At 43.7% G+C, this 19,185-nt stretch overlaps 1 protein-coding gene across 2 annotated transcripts in view; it reads left to right on the top strand.

Moving 5' to 3' along the window:
• Positions 1–12,131, top strand: part of PTCHD4 (patched domain containing 4) — a 119,051-nt gene extending 106,920 nt beyond the window's left edge. For both annotated transcript variants that reach the window (XM_090031356.1, XM_090031355.1), the window contains exon 3: positions 10,498–12,131. In XM_090031356.1, coding sequence (XP_089887482.1) covers positions 10,498–12,131 — 1,634 coding nt within the window. The remainder of the gene's footprint in view (positions 1–10,497) is intronic.
• The last annotated feature ends 7,054 nt before the right edge of the window (positions 12,132–19,185 follow it).

Genomic DNA, 19,185 nt, shown 5'->3' with positions numbered 1-19,185 from the left:
CTTCAAGTCCAACCCCGCTTCTGGGCAGCAGAAAAACTGGGCTCAGATGACTCTAGCCAGCTAGGCATCAAGCCTCCTCTTAAAGGCCCCCAGGGTAGGAGCCAGCACCACTTCCCTTGGAAGTTGGTTCCAGCTCCTAGCTGCCCTAACTGTAAAGTAGTTCTTGCGGATGTCTAATCTAAACCTCCTCTCCAACAATTTATAGCCGTTATTCCTTGTTATGCGGGGGGAGGGGGGGCACTGGGGGAAACAAGGTCTCTCCCAAACCCTTCTGGCCCCACCTAGTGAGTTTATAGATGGTCACCAGGTCCCCCCTCAGCCGTCTCTTGTGAAGGCTGAACAGGTTCAGGTCCTGCAGTCTCTCATTGTAGGGTCTGCCCTGTAGTCCCCAGATCATGCGGGTGGCCTCCTCTGGACCCTTTCAATGTTGTCCACATCCCTGCTGAAGTGGGGCACACAGAACTGGATGCAGTACTCCAGCTGTGGCCTGACCAGTATCTCATAGAGGGGGAGGATCACCTCCCTGACTCTACTTGAGATGCATCTGTGGATGCACGACAAGGTGCGGTTAGCCCTGCCAACCGAGACCTTGCATTGTCGCCCCACGTTCATCTTGGAGTCAATAATGACTCCAAGATCCCTTTCTGCCTCTGTCCTCTCAAGAAGGGAGTTTCCCATCTTATAAGTGTGTTGCTGGTTACTACTGCCCAAGTACAGCAGCCTGCACTTGTCAGTATTGAAACGCATCCTGTTTTTGTTAGTTGGCTAAATCCTTCATTACAGTTTTTCAGTCCTTGCCTATATGAACATATCTAACTTATCTTAACATCCTTCAACATGCTCTTTCTCTGTTTTGGCCTGAATTTATATCCTGCCATTCAAATTGATTGCGTTAAATACCTGGTCACAATTAACCTATTTTCCGTGAAGACTGAAGGAAAATAGGTGTTGAACACTTCAACCTTTTACCTCACCCCAGTTCCTTGCTGTTCCGTTAAATAACAAGCCTATGCTTTCCTTTGTCTGCCTCTCACTTCTAAAGTAGTTGCAGCTGCTGCTAGCCTAGCTGAAGCAAGACTTTTTCAGTCTGTTCGAATCATGTTAGAAGTAGGCAGACCTGGCAGTCCTGCCATAGCATGAGGACCCAGGGAACCCCTGAGGCTATTCAGTGAAATTAATATATCTGTCAATTTCATCTCTGCTGTTAATGGTGAAACTGACAAGAACGTCAATTTCACTGAGCAGCTGTGAGTGTGCAGGGAGCTTCTGGTTTGCTGGAAATTTAGAACAAAAAATTGATATGGGGTCTGATTTAAAAAACATTAAAACAGAAAAAGCCCCCGGAGAATCAAAAATCCTACTTCATGGCCAAGTCTAGAGAGGAAAGTAGAACTGATCTCACAAAAAGGCATTACTTTATCTCCCTGCTGTTGCAGGGCTCTGTTGTTGGTAAGGTGCTGACCAGTTCAGCTCTATCAGGAAGGCATTCAGGTCAAACAAACTGTCACTTATAAGTGTATGATTATCTGTTTTGGTCAAGCTACATCTGGGTCAAGACCTAGAAGAAGAAGGGCATCCACAGATGAGCTCTCGATATTCTATGTGAGGTGGGGACTGGGCAGGAAGAAGGGGAATGATGGCTTATGTTACGTGCGTAAGATATTTTTACTGAGAACCAAGCCTTCTCGCTTTTCCTTATGAATTCAGAACCCCCCGCCCCCATTTTCATAAAATCCTTCAATCAATCGTGTAAAATAAAAGATGGTTACATTTTTAATAGTGGGAGCAGAATGAACCTGGTTTTTTAGGGGGAAGAAATAAAGAATGATTGGAAAAACCTGGGGCTGCATTAATAATGTATGGAAAATAGTTTGAGTAAGATTTGGGGGCTGATTTATGCTGCTGATGGAAAAAAAGACCATTTCATCTCAGTTTCACACAAAGGCACATTCTGAGTCATTATAAAGCAACAGTTTTAACTCCAAAGTAAAAGGATTTCGCTCTACTCCTTGCTTGGATCCCGCCTGCATAGTTCCCTCCTGGCTGTGCTTTATGCCCTGATGAGAAGTAGAGCTTTGTTTAGCCAGCTTGCAAAGCAGAGCTGCTGCTCCAGTTCACTAGTGAGAAAGCAGCGTCTGGGAGACTGCATATGCGGCACATTACTAACATTAGGCTTAGGCATAACAGTCAATATCCTGTTCAAATGCTGCTTTGGCATTCTGTTTCTTTGCAAGTTAAATGGCAAAACACTGGTTTGCTTAAAACTAGAAAGCCCACAGATAAGCCTTTTCAACCACCTGAACTGCCTATGGGAAGTGTGATCAGGTTTGTCTCGTGGGGAGAGTGTAAGGCTAATTCCTGGATTGCGCTGGTAATCCACTGCTGCTATATAGTGCGATTAGTCCACCTGTCGCCATGTGTTGTGCCAGGCTCTCCAAAGGGCACAATTCTACACCTCTTCAAAAGAGGATATTTGGAAAGGCAAGTTTTGTAGAAGAAGAAGAAGAATAGTACTTATCATTGCTCATTTTCAAACACATCTGCAAAGTTCAACAAATTCTTACATATTTAAGGCACAGTGAAACCTGGGTTCTTCGTGCAGTTAGATTCCTTGGTCCCCATGTGAGGATGTGGGCTTGTGAAGCAACTGGAGGGTATACGTAGCCACAGCAAACAACTGTGGAGGACACCTCCGAGGTGCTTCAGTTGTTTGCTGTGACTATTTCAAAGGGTACCATTTCTGCCATGAGCTACATGGGACTACTGATGCATTTCAGGTGAATGGAGTGCTGTCATTTATCTTCTTATCCTCTGTATTCTTATTGCCAGAAGGCAGTGTGTCTATACATTCATTTTAGTTACATTGTAGCATTGATTGATTAATACACATGAATTAATCCAACCGTTAATGCATAAATGTGTTTCAGGACTTGAACATTGCTTCTTAGTCATGTTTCTCAGGGCCTGGCAGAAGAACTGCATCCACAGATGAGAACTTGATATTCTATGTGAGGTGGGGGCTGGGCAGGAAGAAGGGGAAGGATGGCTTATGTTACGTGTGTAAGATATTTTTATTGCGAACCAAGCTTCCTCACATTTCTTTAGGAATTCAGAGACCACCCCCCACCCCATTTTTGTAAAATCCTTCAGTCAAGCATGTAAAATAAAAAATGGGTAAAAATTGAACACACCTCCCCATAAACTTACAACTACTGTCTACACTAAAATTTACAATCAGGGGAGGTTAAAAATACCCTGGAAATTGAAGCATAAGCAGATTTCTCTTTTTTTTGGCTGGGAGGGACAGACAAGGACAGGATGGAGGGATTTGGGGCAATTTTGACTTTGTTCTCCAGTTCAGAACAGGAGGCTGAAGAACTGAGAAGCCATCAGATTGTGAGCCAGACCTTTCTGAGCCACGGTTAGCAATATTTTTAAAAGACTGGAGGCACTCCTTCCATCACATTTCTAAATTTAGCAGCACCCCGTTTCAAAAATGAACTTCAAGTGTATTTTGACCGCTGAAAAAGAATAGACCAAGTCTTTTGTTGCAAAGAACTCAGAAAGACCACAACAGGTCAGACTCTTTGGATTCCTATTTGAAATCTCTGGGTGCATCCAGACATGTGTGGATGTTTGGTTCCCTGGGGACAACTAGCAGCAGCGCACCTTATGCCGCAGCTACTTGTCCCTGGGGAACGACCGTGCTTTGACATGCTGCAAATTAGGGGCAGTAGGGGAGGCTGGGGCCAGCACTGTGCTGACCCCAGTAGCCTCCCCTGGGGTTCTGGGGGCCTCCCGGGGCTGCAACCACGGTGGTCCTGCCAGAGTCTGGCCAGCAGTCGCAGCGTGGCGCTGGGCGGTCCAGCTCTGCTTTTCAGCAGCGCATGCTGCCCAAGTGTGCACTTCCCTGTTTTTTTTTCCCATGGCTTTTTTTGACCTCTGGATATCCAGGCAGGGACATTTCCATTAGAAACCTACAATTGCTTGTGCAATGCTACACCTAGAGAGGGCAATGGAGGAGATACTAGGATACTGGTGGACACTAGTTAGTGACTCAAAGTATTTCCAAAATGTACCCAGAGACTGTGATGGAGGATAAGAATTTGAATATAAGTTGTGTGTTGCAAAGGGTTTGTCTTCAAAGGCTCCACGCTGCTCTTGAAACTGCTGCTAAAAACTAAGCCCCATTCATTTGCTTCCACTCCACATGTGTCACTATAAAAAGCCAGCGTCCGCTCTTGTGAGGTGTTGCAAGGTTGTTATCTGGTTAAAGCTGAGCAAGCAACTACACATTTCATCAAAGCATCAGCATTGTTAATGATACTGGGGAGAACAACGGACAGATAGGGAGGATGTGTGATAAGAAGAGGTGTTGATAAGAAAGGCATGCAGGTATGGGTGTGCTTATCACATAAGGTTTTAGGAAAATGCCCAATAGTAAGAAATCAGTTACATAAAGTAGCCGGTAGCAGTAAGAGCAGTAGTGAAAATAATGAATATTCAGGAAACAAAAGTAATAAAACAGTTTGGGAACAAAGGGTCATTGAACTAAAAGGACTAAAGGGATACTGGACAACTGAACTACCCTGAATGTCTCAGCGAGACCCTGAACTTTATGATCAACAGGATAGGGAGCAAGACCTTCTTGCAAGATAACTAGTTCTTAGCCTATAAGTGTGGGCTGTCTGCTGAAAAAACCTACATTACTGGAGCAGAAACTCCTGTCTCTCATTCTCTCTCTCAATGCTCTGGTTCCCCAGTCCAAAGATTTGGGGTAAAACATGCTTCAGACATGCCAATACTGTGGGAAAGATGTTCTGGGGGATCCTCCCACCACTATGCCCACAATCTCCGAAGATAGTTGTGGTACCGCTGAAATGGTCTTATCTCTGCAGTTCCCGGTTTGGAGTTTAAGGAGCTGAAGCAGGTAGGCAGAACTAAGTTTTCAGTGGCACCTTCGAGAGTAGCAAGGAGCCAGTGAAACTATAGTCACTAAAAAGTGCTTGGGGGAAAAAAAGGCTAGCATTCATTCATCAAACAAAAAATAAAAAATAAATTGCATAGATAGTGAGACAGAAATACACAAGAGATGCTTCAGGTAGACAGCGATGTGCTGGAAAACATCCCTTTGCAAACAGCCAAGAACAAGAAGGAAGAGACAGAGAAAGGGAAGCTGCTGGCTCGGCAGAAGAAGGGAAATAAATACAGAGGGGACTTGATTCTGTCTGCACTCACAAACCCTGCTGCTCTGTTCCTGGAAGGGGGTGGTAGATGTACACTAGTAAGAGCAGGATTTGGCTTTTAGCCCACAGAGAAGTCTAGAGCGGGCGAGAAGGTAATTTTTCAAGCTGAACTGGATCCTTGATCAATCAGGAGGCAGCAGAGTAAGCCCAGGGAAGACGTGACATTTTGATACTTCAAAACCAGAAAAATAGGGGGTGTGTTCAGTGCAAAAAGTTCTCAGCAATAAAGCACACTGAACAAAGGGCCAATTTATGACCTACTATGCGAGGGAGAGATGAGGGAGAAGAAGGGTTTTCTAATCCCCAGTACCAGTGCTACGCAGAAAGCCATTGCAATCTGGGTACCTATGTTGCCTGAATGCAGAGGGGGCTACTAGCATGGTCATGGCAAAAGCCCGCTTCTTCCTTGCACTTTGACCTGGCTCATCTTGAAGTCATCAAGGCACCCAGGGTGACTTGAGACTCAAGATTACAGCAGAGCCCTGTTTGCACCATGAAGATTTGGTAGCCAGTATACTTCTACAGCATTCAAGATTTACATACCTCTGGGGGTACCAAATTACCGTGTACACCAATAAAACAGGTCGTGTACATCGAACTCGACAGTTTATGTTATAATTTTCACTTCCCCAAGAGGCTTTTGGCAGCACAAGTAACTATGGATAAGAACCATTTCAACCAAAAAACAAACTCAATGGGCATTCTGCACACAGTGGGCATGTCTACACGAGACGTTTGCTGTTGCGTAGACTAATTAACTCCGCAGTAAACGTTGCGCATCTACTCATGTTCCTATTAGGCTGGAGTAAACTAATTAACTCTGCAGCAGGGTAGGACTTGCAAATACAAGTCCTACCCTGCTGCAGGGTTTTTTTCATGTGCAGCAGTGCACATGTAGACGCTACCCTGGCTAGGTGGGGCACAAAGGTGCTTCAGTGCAGGGGCTGCCAGCTGGGTAGCTCTGCATTGGAGCAAACTCATGCCCCTGCCAGCCCCTCTGCAGCATGATGAGTGGGGAGGGAGCAGGCCCACGCTGGCAAGCTAAACCCGTAGGACTCTCTGCCAGCTAGGGCTGCTCCAACCTGGCTCATCGTGCTGCAGTCCCGGGCACCCATTCAAACAGCACTCACAGGAGCTTTGCATTAACTGCCTGTGGAGACATGCCCAGTATTCCTCACCTTGTTATTTGCTGGTCTGCTGTCATCCTACACCTGATACCTTAGATTTCCTGTCTTTCTGTATATAAATCCTTCACTATGCACAGTGAAAATCTAGATGGAGATGGAGATATGGAAGTCTTAAAAATCTAATTCTACGTGCCTCCAGTTGCCACTTTTCTTTTTAGCTAAAGGTGTGTCTACTTCCAAGGTACAGGGTCCTTTTTGAGATTGATTCAAAGCCTAATGTATCAATGGGAGGTTTTAAATTGACGTCAGTGGACCTTAAATCAGGGCCTTGAGAACTCAGATATAAAAGCTGACATAGTTTTGAACAGTGGGGGTCAACCTTTTTGGCAAGCATACCACCAATTAGTTCCACACCCGGCCCGAGTACTACTTCAATCCCTTTCCTTTACCCAATCTGCTGTTTAGCTTTCTGCTTCCTGCCCTATGTGCCCTGCCTTATCTGTTGTTCATCTGCTCTCTGACCTATCTGCCGCTCTGCCACCTCTCATCTCCCATCTGCTGTGCGCCACACACATGCTCCTACATGCCACCTGTGCCACCTATGCTGTGCGTTGGCCACCCTGGTTTACAACATGCCATCTCAAACTAGGCATTGACCTTCCGGGGAAATCATATCAAGGTTACACATTCCTATACAGCTTGTTGTAAACGTGGTTCAAAATATTTGTGAGCACAAAAAAGAATCAGGGTAAGGAGAAAGTTGAGAGCCACGGATTTAACTGCTGATAGCCACCTGAGCTGGCTCAACATTTTTTTAAATCAAAACTTTTTTCCTAACTAAAAACTGGTTTTTCACCCAAAATGAAAATTTTCTTTGATTAGTGATGCACAATAGCGTTATGATGTTGTGTGATCATGTGCATGAGATCACAACATGATTCATTGTTTCAGGCTTTCTGTGGGTTCAAGGGCCCCCGGCAGACCTGCAAGTAAAGGTGGGATGGGTTCGGATGTGAGATCCCCACAATGGTTCTTTGGGCCATGCCACACCTGCATGACACAAGGTGTTATGGTGGGCTCTAGCATCAAGTCCTATCATGCCTTGTTGCTGGTGCAAGAGGCACCAATCATGATCATAATCCCATGTTCCCCGGACACCAGCAAGTAGCAAGCTCCCACAGCTAGGACTGCCATCATGACAGGGCTGGGAGCTGTCCACTAATCCAGGCTCCCAGCCATAGGGCTCACCATATGCTTCCATGGCTGGGAACTCTGTCAGCTGATCTCAGCTCCCAACCACAGGACCACATGGTGTGCCCCTAGGCCTGGGAATCAGGATCAGCTGACAGAGTTCCCAGCTGTACCCTCACAGCTGGAGGCCCCAGCCAGGCACCAGTTCAATTAATGGTGTGATAGGAACCAACCAAAAAGTTATTACACATGTCTTGTGTAATAATGTCGTGCCTTACTCCTTGTTTTATCACACCATTATTTGCTTTAATGTGTGGCTGGGTAACAACTTCAGATGTGATGAACTGGTTGATCATGTCTTAAGTGTAAAGTGTGCCAGGGCCATGGAGACAATTCAGCCCAGATCCTATTCTATTCATTTTATTATGGGTTCTTATACTGCCCTCATAACTGAAGCATCTAAGTGCGTTTCAATAATGCATTAAGCAACATGACTGAAGTCTGTCATATGTGATTTGTTCTTTCTTTCTTCCACTCCCCGGAGAAAGAGTTGCGCATAAAGTGAAGCATTGTCTTTTGGAAAGGCTTTGGGCTCAGTTTTCCTGTTAGTTGTGTATCTGTTATTGTGAAAGGAGGCAAGTTGAAGAAGTGCACCTTGCCTCTCTAGTGGAAGATGCTGAGGTTGGTCCTCAGAGCAGGTGGGAAATTTGTGCCACAGTCTTGGACTGGTACATTTAGCTTGTGTCTGTAAGGTTTTTATTCACCACCAGCATTGCTATGGATGCATGACAAGGTGCGGTTGACCCTCCTGACTGCATCCCCACACTGCCGGCCCATGTTCATCTTGTCATCAGTGACGACTCCAAGACCCTTTTCCGCCTCTGTACTGACAAGAGGGGAGTTCCCCAGCCTGTAGGGATGGTGCCGGTTGTTCCTCCCCAGGTGCAGCACCTTTTACTTGTCAGTGTTGAATCCCATCCTATTCTCATCTGCCCACCCCTGTAACCTGTCTAGGTCTGATTGTAGCCTAATGCTTCGTTCTAGCATGCCCACATTCCCGCCCCCCCCCATCTTAGTGTCATCAGCCAATTTGAACAGGGTGGTTTTTACCCCCTTGTCCAAGTCGCTGATGAAGATGTTGAACAGTGCGGGCCCAAGGACCGAGCCCTGGGGGACCCCACTGCCCACATCCCTCCAGGTCAAAAATGACCCGTGGACCACCACTCTCTGGGTCAAACTTATATAAATAGTTTATATAGTTTATATATTTTATATTTCATACTTTGTGTGTGTGTGTGTGCTGGCATCACCTACACCCAGTAGCTCATGCATCCCACTCCCCCCCCCACCTCTGTCCTGTTTGGGGTGGACCCTGTATTGCCCAACCGGACAAAGCCCAGGGATGCCCATGCCACCATGAGTGGTAGGGTGAGCATGCCTCCATCTGCTGGCTGACTGCAGCTGACTACTTCCTGGTATATGACAGGGCAGCAGGGGGAGGCATGTGCGTCACAGCCAATCAGGAATGGCGTAGTCCCTTGGCTGCATATAGCATCCCTCTGCAGGTTCTGGTATGCCGGCTGGTGTGTGGGAGTGTCCTTCACCATCTGGCTTCAGCCAGTCCAGGCAACCTGCCTCCCAACACCGAAGGGTGAACACAAGTTCGTTTGCTCTCTATCCAATCTACACAGCTTCAAGAAACCCATGTAGATTGGGTTGATTCTGCCTTGGGCTTCTTAATGTCTGTACCTAGCCTAAGAGATTGAGATGAAGTGGTAGCCAAGGAGAAAATGTAAGTTTTCATGGCAACTAATATGGAAGAATGTTGTACTTTTTATCATTATGTCAACTTCCACATAGCATAAAGGCTCGAGCATTACACTCTAAAAGGCCCTCTTTCACACGAGAATCTGAAACCGTTACACAAATGAATTTGTGAACTTGCATATTCTCAGCAACGTTAATATTTCTTCTCCTCGTGTAGCACTAAGGGCCAGATTGTCCCATCCTAACTCACACTGTGCATCTACATGACATGTTTATGGTGGAGCTGCTTAATTAGCTCTGCTCTGCAGTAAAGTCTCAGTTCATACATGTGCAGCCTTATTAGGCCGCAGTAAACTAATAAGTGCCATCATAGGTTAGTACTTGTAAACAGAAGTACTATCCTACAGCACCATTATTTAGTGTGCTGCCACACAAGTGTAGATGCTGATGGGGCTGGCTGGGGCACAAGGATGCTTCAGCGTGGGAGCTGCCTATCAGCTAGCCCCACACTGGAGAATGCTTATGCCCCAGCCAGCCCCTCCACAGCATGTTCAGCTGGGACAGAGCAGCCCAGGGCTGGCAGGCTGACCCCAGGGCCCCCTGCCAGCAAGGACTGCTCCAACCCAGCTCACTGTACTGTGTCCCTGGGCATACGTGTAAACACTGTACCTGGGAAGCAATAAACTCTGGTACACACTATGCCGGGGTTTATTGCGTCACACTAATATCACATGTAACATGCCCACTGTGTACTTCCTTATCCTTCAAGCATCCCCATTTGTTTGCCAAGGGTGGCAAAATTTTTCCTCGAGGTTATAGTTGGATATGGCAGTTAGGAATCTCAAAGTCAGTTCAAACTCATGCACTTACAAGTTAGACCCCTAAACCCATATTTGAATAGCTCATTTTGACCAAATTCAGCACCCTTTCAAGTCAATTGTGGTCTCTGCAAAGGTCAATGGATCTGTTTACGCACCAATTCTGAGTATCAGGCAGCTTGCTCAGATACACAAATCTGAAAACATTGCATTCAATTAATTATTAAAACATAAAACCCCAATAAAACAAAAGATGTTCAGTAAAATGTAGAGACAAAAGTTAAAATTAACATGGCAGCATGAAAAGTAGGACCCCCTGTTTATACCTGTTTTTTGTTGTTATTTTAGGTCATGGAACCAAAGGCGTGTTTGAGCTACTTTCAGGATGGCGCAGAACCAGAGAGAATCTGCCATTTAAGGATAGGGTAGCAGATGCCTACTCAGATGTCATGGTCTCCTATACAATGACAAGCTCCTTGTACTTCATAGCCTTTGGAATGGGTGCCAGCCCCTTCACCAATATCGAGGCTGTGAAAATTTTCTGCCAGAACATGTGTGTCTCCATCCTATTGAACTACTTCTATATTTTCTCCTTCTTTGGCTCCTGCCTAGTTTTTGCTGGACAGCTGGAGCAGAACCGCTACCACAGCATCTTCTGCTGTAAAATCCCTTCAGCAGAATACCTGGACCGGAAACCCGTGTGGTTCCAAACCATGATGAGCGATGGCCATCAACATACCTCTCATCATGAAACCAACCCGTACCAGCATCACTTCATCCAGCACTTTCTACGAGAACATTACAATGAGTGGATTACTAACATCTACGTCAAGCCATTTGTAGTGATACTGTACCTCATTTATGCCTCTTTCTCCTTTATGGGGTGCTTGCAGATCAGTGATGGGGCCAATATTATCAACCTCCTTGCCAGTGATTCTCCAAGCGTCTCTTATGCCCTCATCCAGCAAAAGTATTTTAGCAACTACAGCCCAGTGATAGGATTCTACATCTATGAGCCTCTTGAATACTGGAATGGCACTGTACAAGAAGACTTAAAAACACTGAGCCATGGGTTCAATACAGTGTCCTGGATGGAACAGTACTATCAATACCTGCGAGTTAGCAACATCAGTGCCACTAACAAAAGTGACTTTATCAGCATTCTCCAGAGTTCCTTTTTAAAAAAACCGGAATTCCAGCACTTCAAAAATGACATAATTTTCTCCAAGACTGGAGATGAGAACAATATCATTGCTTCTCGCATGTACCTGGTGGCCAGGACTAGCGAAAACACACAAAGAGAGGTGGTGGAATTGTTGGAGAAGTTAAGACCGCTCTCTCTAATCCAGAGCATCAAGTTCATTGTGTTCAATCCTACTTTTGTTTTCATGGACCACTATGGTTTATCAGTAACTATGCCCATCCTGATTTCTGGCTTTGGCATCCTGCTGATGTTAATACTGACCTTTTTCCTGGTTATTCATCCTCTGGGAAACTTCTGGTTAATTCTCAGTGTCACCTCAATAGAGCTGGGTGTCCTAGGTTTGATGACTTTATGGAATGTAGACATGGATTGCATTTCTATACTGTGCCTTATCTACACTTTGAATTTCGCCATAGATCACTGTGCACCCCTGCTTTATACATTTGTATTAGCAACCGAGCACACCCGAACTCAGTGTATAAAAAACTCCCTCCAAGAACATGGGACAGCCATTTTGCAAAATATTACTTCTTTTCTTATTGGGTTGGTCCCCCTTCTCTTTGTGCCTTCAAACTTGACCTTCACACTGTTCAAATGCTTGCTGCTCACTGGCAGTTGCACTCTTCTGCACTGTTTTGTTATTCTCCCCGTCTTTCTAACCTTTTTCCCACCCTCCAAAAAGCACCACAAGAAAAAGAAACGGGCTAAAAGGAAGGAGCGGGAAGAAATCGAATGCATAGAAATTCAGGAGAATCCTGATCATGTAACCGCAGTCTGAAAGGCTTAGAAAAAATAATATATTATCTTTTTAAAAAAGTGTTGCACAGAGATGCAGGGAAAATAGAGCAAAGATCTCAGCTGCTTGCGCTGGCCAGGTGTAACAAGAAAAAGGAAGATCACGGAGAGGTGTTCATGACACGTCAAGGTGCAAACTCTTTTTTTTTTAACAAAAATAACAAAAGTGGAAATAATTTTAAAAGTTTTCTTTGAATCCTCAACCTCTGCTAAGCAAGAATTTATTGGCTATTAAGCATTCTTGAATCTCCAACTCTGGTTCAAATTGATTAAGCTGGCCCATATAGGACTGAAAGTTGGGGGTGAGGGGAAAGAGCTACCAAGAATAAAATAATATAAGCTCCGAGAGTTTGATAACGTTGCTTAGAAAAAAAGCAACAAGCATTTCCAATGAGAAAAGAAAAAAGGGAACATAAAAAAAAAAAAATCCATGGTATTTTTTTTCCAGATTTCTTTTCCTGAACAAGGTGGTTGAAGTTAAACCTATGCATTTGGGAAGTAGATATTTAAACCAGTCCAAGCCAAAGTACTTCCCAACACAAACATACTATGTATATCTCTGTACCACAATTAAAATGTTATCATTAGTTAAGATGGTAAATCTATGCTGCTATGTGACACAGATACTGGATATATGGGAAAGGAAATGATTGTAGGCCAATTGGAAACACAAAACTTGGTTTTGTTAAAACTGAATTGGACCTTTTTCCCAATATGGTGATTGTGAACCTTACAACTGATGATTACCATAAATACATTTTGATATCTGTGAATTCTGGAATTCCCCTTGAATTAATGTATCTTGTTAAATTAACCCAGGCCATTATTACTGCAATAGGTACTGCAGGTAGTGCAGAGTTATACTCTAGATTCTGAAGTTCTCAGTGTTAACAGTGAATACTGAATATCAACTAAGCAGGTGTTTTAAAAATAATGATGGAATTACATATTACCAACATAGCAATGTGACCGTGCTGTAGATGAACCAGTTCTGGAACACACACAGTATATGCGTTACCTATTTGGTTCAAGATGCAGAGGTACTTATTTGCTGGTACGTATAATAAACTACCAAATGTGGGGTTTGCACCTCTTTTATCCAAAAAAGGTCAGTAGAATCTACCTTTTGCCATCTGTGAAAAAGAATATTTTAAAGTTTGTGTGGAGTTAAACATGCCCCAAACTATAAGGAGCCAGATCGGTCCTTGGGGGGGAATGTTTACCATTGCTAAATATTTGGGTGTTACTGTCTGCACCATAAAGCTTTGTTATGGCTGTTGAAATTTAATAGAAGTATGCAGTAAATCTGCAGTTACTGCATGACACTAGAACTATGTTGTAAAGTATTATGAAATAACATTCCCAGCTTTGTAAACTATACAGCTTAGAAACGCAACAGAAGGAATGAAAAGAGACCTAGCCAGTTTTTACATTAAGCACTTGGGGCTACATTCCGCCCTCGATTTTGCCACGTACATCTCCCATTTCAAACAGTTCTTTAAAAGGGCTTGCTTTATAAACTCTTGAATACAGTCTAGCCTCACATCAACGAACAATGTCTTCCTGAATATATGGTATCCGTGGGGGGAACTGTATGCAGATATCATAGTGGGAAATGTTTGTTATGTCTACTTTGTACAGCTTGTGGGTTCCTTTTAAAAGATGTTAGACTTGTTTATGTCCAGAACCGTGATATCCTTGCATATATTTGTATTTGTGGCTGACTAACGCTAGATCTTAGCTTCTGATCTGAGAGACTGTTACTACTGGGTGTGTGCTCACGTTTTCTACTAGAATACTCTCTGCAAATAGCTTACTCTTGGTTCCATTATGTCTCTTTCCCCTCTTGCACTGATTTGTAGTGGTTGGGAGCCAGGGATTTTTGACTTACCCTGTAAAAGCCTTCTGCTTCCTCGTTCTAGAGTTCATTGATGATTTCCTTTGCTAGGCAATGCAATTTCCCCCTTCTCACTCTATTCTTCCATGGTTACCTCTACCATTTGATAACTGTTGGCTCAACCTTTGGATTTTGTATGTAGGTGAAACACCTGTGAAATCAATCAGAGTTTTTGCTTGAAACAGGACTTTGGGAATGGTGAGCCTTTATAGGAAAAATAGAGATGGACCAAAACTGCAAGGTATGAATCGAGATCCAAAGTTCAGAAACTTCTAGATCCAGGTTTTGGTTGGCCCAAATTATACAGGGGCAAAAACTGAGATCTGAATATAACTGTACTAGTATTCAGGGCTGGAAATGTTCTGATTTAGGGTCCTGATTTGGACCCATGTGTAATTGCAAGGCGTTATTGACTTTGGTTTGAATCTTTAAGATGTTGTGTAGTTGCCACCCCTTTCAGGAAATGTACCAATGAACGACAGCCTCCTCTTACATTTCTCTTCAGTGATCCATATAAATTTGAACCCTTGAGGCACAATTATGAAGCATGGGAACATTTCTAGATGTTCCCTCCCCCAGAAAACTGTGTGTTGTTCCCTTCGAAAGCTGCTAATGTTGATCTTTGCCACCAAGAGTGATGTCTTAACGATCCCTTCCTATTTACATAAGCATTGATTGTATTGCAGTGAGTAATGTTTTCCTTTGTCATAACATTTCTAGGTATCATATGGAAAGGAAAAGAAAACACTGGGAATTTGTCTCCCAGGCACTTAAGCTTAGCGACTCTTGTGTAACTAAAATCCATTTTTGGCTTTTAATGCATTCTTGTTTTCATGCAGAACTGTCTCCTTAAGAGTTTGTACTGCTACCCTGTAAGGGAGAATGATGAGCTAAAAAATGAAAAGACCCTATGGTCTTAGCATTGTAGAAAAATGGGGCTCGAAGGGACCTTATGACTTCATTTACTCCTACCCCCTACACAAGGCAGGATCCTTCCTGTCTAAACCAAATCACTCGTGGGTTCTGCAAGTGTAGCAGAAAAAACCCATAAAGGCTCTTACGAATGCCATTTTATTACTCTTGCTTATCAGTAGTTTTCCAGAACAGCTGGAAAGGCCATTGTGACTTTCTTTCCTGAACAGAACCTGGTATCTGGGGACTCATGAAATATTTAAGCTTCAATCTAGGAGAGATTTTCTATTGCAGAATTCAGTTTAGGTTGAAATCATTTGCAATTATTTTTTTACTTACATGTCTTGGTTTGTTTTAATCATATAAATATGGTCAGCCAACTTCTGCCTGCATCTGCCTGCATGCGGCTCCCATTCGACTCAGCCAGAGCTTCACGTATACATATGAGGACAAGATATAGCCCAGTCAAAGCGATGAGATCCTCGCTGATGTGTTGCATTATGGATCCTCATCTCATACTTGTTCTTCCAATTACCAAGCGTGTCCCTGGACATGGAATGTAATACTTTTTTTTTTTAATGGATCACCATCTTTTAAGCTATACCTATAAGCCAGCAAAAACTCTGTCTCTTTTCCTACTACATTTGATTTCATTCTCTCAAAACATGTGGGCTCAGGGCATCACTGGTTTAACTCTAACCAAGTCAGTGGAGTTACAACTAGGGATACACCTGGCATTGCATGCTTATCATATGAGAAGTGAAATCATGAAAAATAAACTTCTTACACTGTTGATATGTTTGTCAAACAATATATATGCATATATATAGATATAGATATAGCCATTATTGCATGCTGCAATTCAAGAGGTTGTGATGAAGACATTTTTCCTGCTCATTTTGTAATAAGCCATTGCACTTTCCTATACTGGACAATTTAAATCTCTTTTCTTTTTTGGTAGAAGTAGGGTATGACCTCCAAGGTCCATAATTAGCTGTTCCTAAATTATTACTTACTAGAGTAACATATTTTTCTAAGGTCAAAATAGATACAAATGCATGGCACTTTGCATGCATAAGTGTATTAATACTGCACTAATTGTAGAGATGCTATTTTCAGGGTTATTGTTCTTAGCTTTTTATTCCAAACTGTTTATCTTTAGGAAATTACCTGCCAACATTAACCTTTATTTGGGTTTATATGCACATCTTATTTTTCAAATTTTCTCCAGTGGGGAAAATATAGGACTATATATTCTAATAAATAGTTATATCATTTGATCTGCTCTTTTTGCAAAAGACTCTCAGGGCTATGTTCTTAGTTTAGTTACAGTGGCTAAACCAGCGCGACTGAGGCATAATTCCATTTAATTCAGCAGTTGTGTCACATTTAACTATGTTGATGAGTGTGGCCCATTGTCTTTCAGGAAGTACCACACAAAACTTGTTTGATTAATGCCCTAATCATTCTAAATGATTCAGTGTGGTACCATTCTGGGGTGATGGGTTTTCTCTTTGCTTGTTTTAGGTAATACCCATCCCAAATGAAGTAACAGGCTTGGTGCCCATCGCTCCATTTGCTGTGCCAGGGTTACTAGGACTAAGCAAGGTTAAGAGACTAAGGGTTACTAGGACTAAGGGTTACTAGGACTAAGCAAAGTTACTAGGACTAAACAGTGAGACGAGAAAAGCGCTGCAATGCTGGAGAAAGTCAAGACACCCCAAAGAGATGGTGCAATATATTCTTCCTACACGTATCCTCAAATGAAATGCACGGAAAGAAAATTAAGGCTCTGATGAAGGCTGAGTAATTGAAAGGAAATTCACTGAGAATGTGAAGCATGTCCTGTGAAATATGGCCTAGATCCTGCAATGTCTTCATATAACAGGATTAAGGACAATCTAGTGTACACATCTTGATCCACACCACCTTAATAAAAGGGTTTGGGCAGAACTGCTAAGCAGAAGTTGGGAGACTAGATGCATCTCCTACTACACTCCCTGCTCATCCCAATCCCAAACACCCCCGTGGACAAAGGGATGTTGGAGAGCTAAGAAACACAGCCTCCTTCACCCCTCGGGGGCTCTGTGTGGCCTCGCTTTCCTGGGCAGCAGGAGCACGCTCTGATGTTCCTGCTCCATATTGAGCCTCCTACTCTCTTGCCAAGCAGAGTGAGCACTGCTCCCTCCGTGAAGACGGGTGCTAATGGGTCACTGGAAGGCATGTGCCACACTGAGAAGACAGAGTGTATGTGTAGTAGCACTTGTATGCAGTAAATCCCCACCATGAGCAACAAAATCATAAAGTGATGTAGGTGCTGAGTGTCTGTCTCCCACTGAGCTTACCTAAAGCTCAGCAAGCTCGGTGTTTTTCAGGAGGCTGGCAGCACCTCATGCAGTTGGGCCTTCAGGGTTTTTAAAGTGTATTCTTTGATATATCCTCTGCCTCCTGCAACAGGGCCTATATACAAGCTGAACATCACTACTGAAAACAGGGCTGCTTGCGCCTCCCTCCAGAGACCCCGGGTTTTGAAACATCAGTCGGTCAGATGAGAGCTCTGGTAAAGCACTGGAAGGGCTAAGCATGCCATTCTTGTAGTGCTCCTTCGCTTTCCCACAATAAGAAGCCAAGGCTTGAGACCCAGATCTAAACTCCCAATATAAGCAACTTGTTCTGCCAACAGGCCACAGATTCTGATGGTTTTCCGTTCCACTGTAGAGATCCACTGCTGAGACCAAAGCACAGCAGGGTGTTCAGTAATCAAGAATCAGTGTTGTCTTTGTTGTCCCCTTCATGGTAGTCAGATCCCCCGGCTGGCCTACATAAGAACATCGAGCAGAAGAAGTGCCATTGACTGGGGCAGACCATGAGTCCATCTTGCCCAGTGTCCTGTGTCACAGGGGCAGAGGGCAGATGCTGAAAGGGAGTGTGAACTGGCTCTGACCAGGGTTTTATCCTCTGTTCCTCTCTCACTTGCCATCTCCAGCATTTAAGATCTAGGAAGTTCTGATTCAGAGGCTGTCTCCCTAATGCCCATGACCGATAGTTACTGATGGCCCTCTCCTCCGAGAATTTGTCCAATCCTTTTTTGGATCCAGCTAAATTGTCAGCTTCCACAGCACATGGTGGCAACAAATTGCACCCTTTAATTACATGCTGCATGAAAAAGAATTTCCTTGTGATAGTTTTAAATGTGCTACCTAGTAGTTTCATTGTGTGACCTCTCGTTCTTGTCTTGTGAGAGAAATTTTAAAAAAAAACCCTATTTGCTCTCACTTTACCCTTTAGTATTTTGTAAACCCTTATCACGTTCCTCCTGAAGCTTCTCTTTTCTCAACTGATTAGGCCAAGCCTTTTTAGTCTCTCCTCATAGAATCAACTTCATACCACTGATCATCCTTGTTGCTCTTCTCTGCATCTTCTCTCGTGTTTTCTATATCCTTTTTGAAGATCTGGGCACCGTGTCCAAGGTGTGGATCCATTATGGACTTATAAAGGGGCATAACAATATTCTCTTTCTACGGCATTCACATGTTCTCCCTGCCTTCTTGCTGATGAAGTAGAAATTCCTCCTGGTCTATCTCTGGGGCTGCGTTCCCTTGGCATCCCAGCTTCTTTTGTACTTTTAATGCCTGTCATTCTCCCCATCCCTAAGCAACTCTTCAGTTCAGTTTTAAAAATGCTTGCAACTAAATTCTCCTATGCACCACCCCACTGAAACAAAATGGGGCTGCGTAGATGGCTGTGAGGGCAGAATTTGGTCCAAAGAACCTTGCCCATATCTGTTCCAAGAGGCTACAAAGTTCTCTCTAAAAGAAGAAGCAGTGCATGTTAAAAAAGCACAGGAAAATGTAAGGCAAACCGGAACTTCCATCCTTTCTATAAAAAACGTTTTTTAAAATCTCTAATATAGTAAGTCTTTAGTTCTTCTCCAGCCTATACATTTTCTTCATAGAATCATAGAAAAGGGGGATTAGAAGGGACCTCAGGAGGTCACATTTTTCCAATCCCCTGCTCAAAGCAGGACCAACCTCAACTAGATCATCCCAGCCAAGGCTTTGTTGAGCCAGGCCTCAAAAACCTCCAAGGGTGGAGACTCCACCACCTCTGTGGGTAACCTGTTCCAGTGCTTCACCGCTCTCCTAGTCAGAACGTTTTTCCTAATGTCCAACTTAAACTTCCCTTGCTTCCACTGAAGACCTTTGCTCCTTGTTCTGTCATCTGCCAC

The sequence above is a fragment of the Crocodylus siamensis genome, chromosome 1 (genome assembly GCF_052110815.1).
Source record: "Crocodylus siamensis isolate JL-2025a chromosome 1, ASM5211081v1, whole genome shotgun sequence".
Classification (NCBI taxonomy): Eukaryota; Metazoa; Chordata; order Crocodylia; family Crocodylidae; genus Crocodylus; species Crocodylus siamensis.
This window is presented reverse-complemented; position numbering and strand designations above follow the sequence as displayed.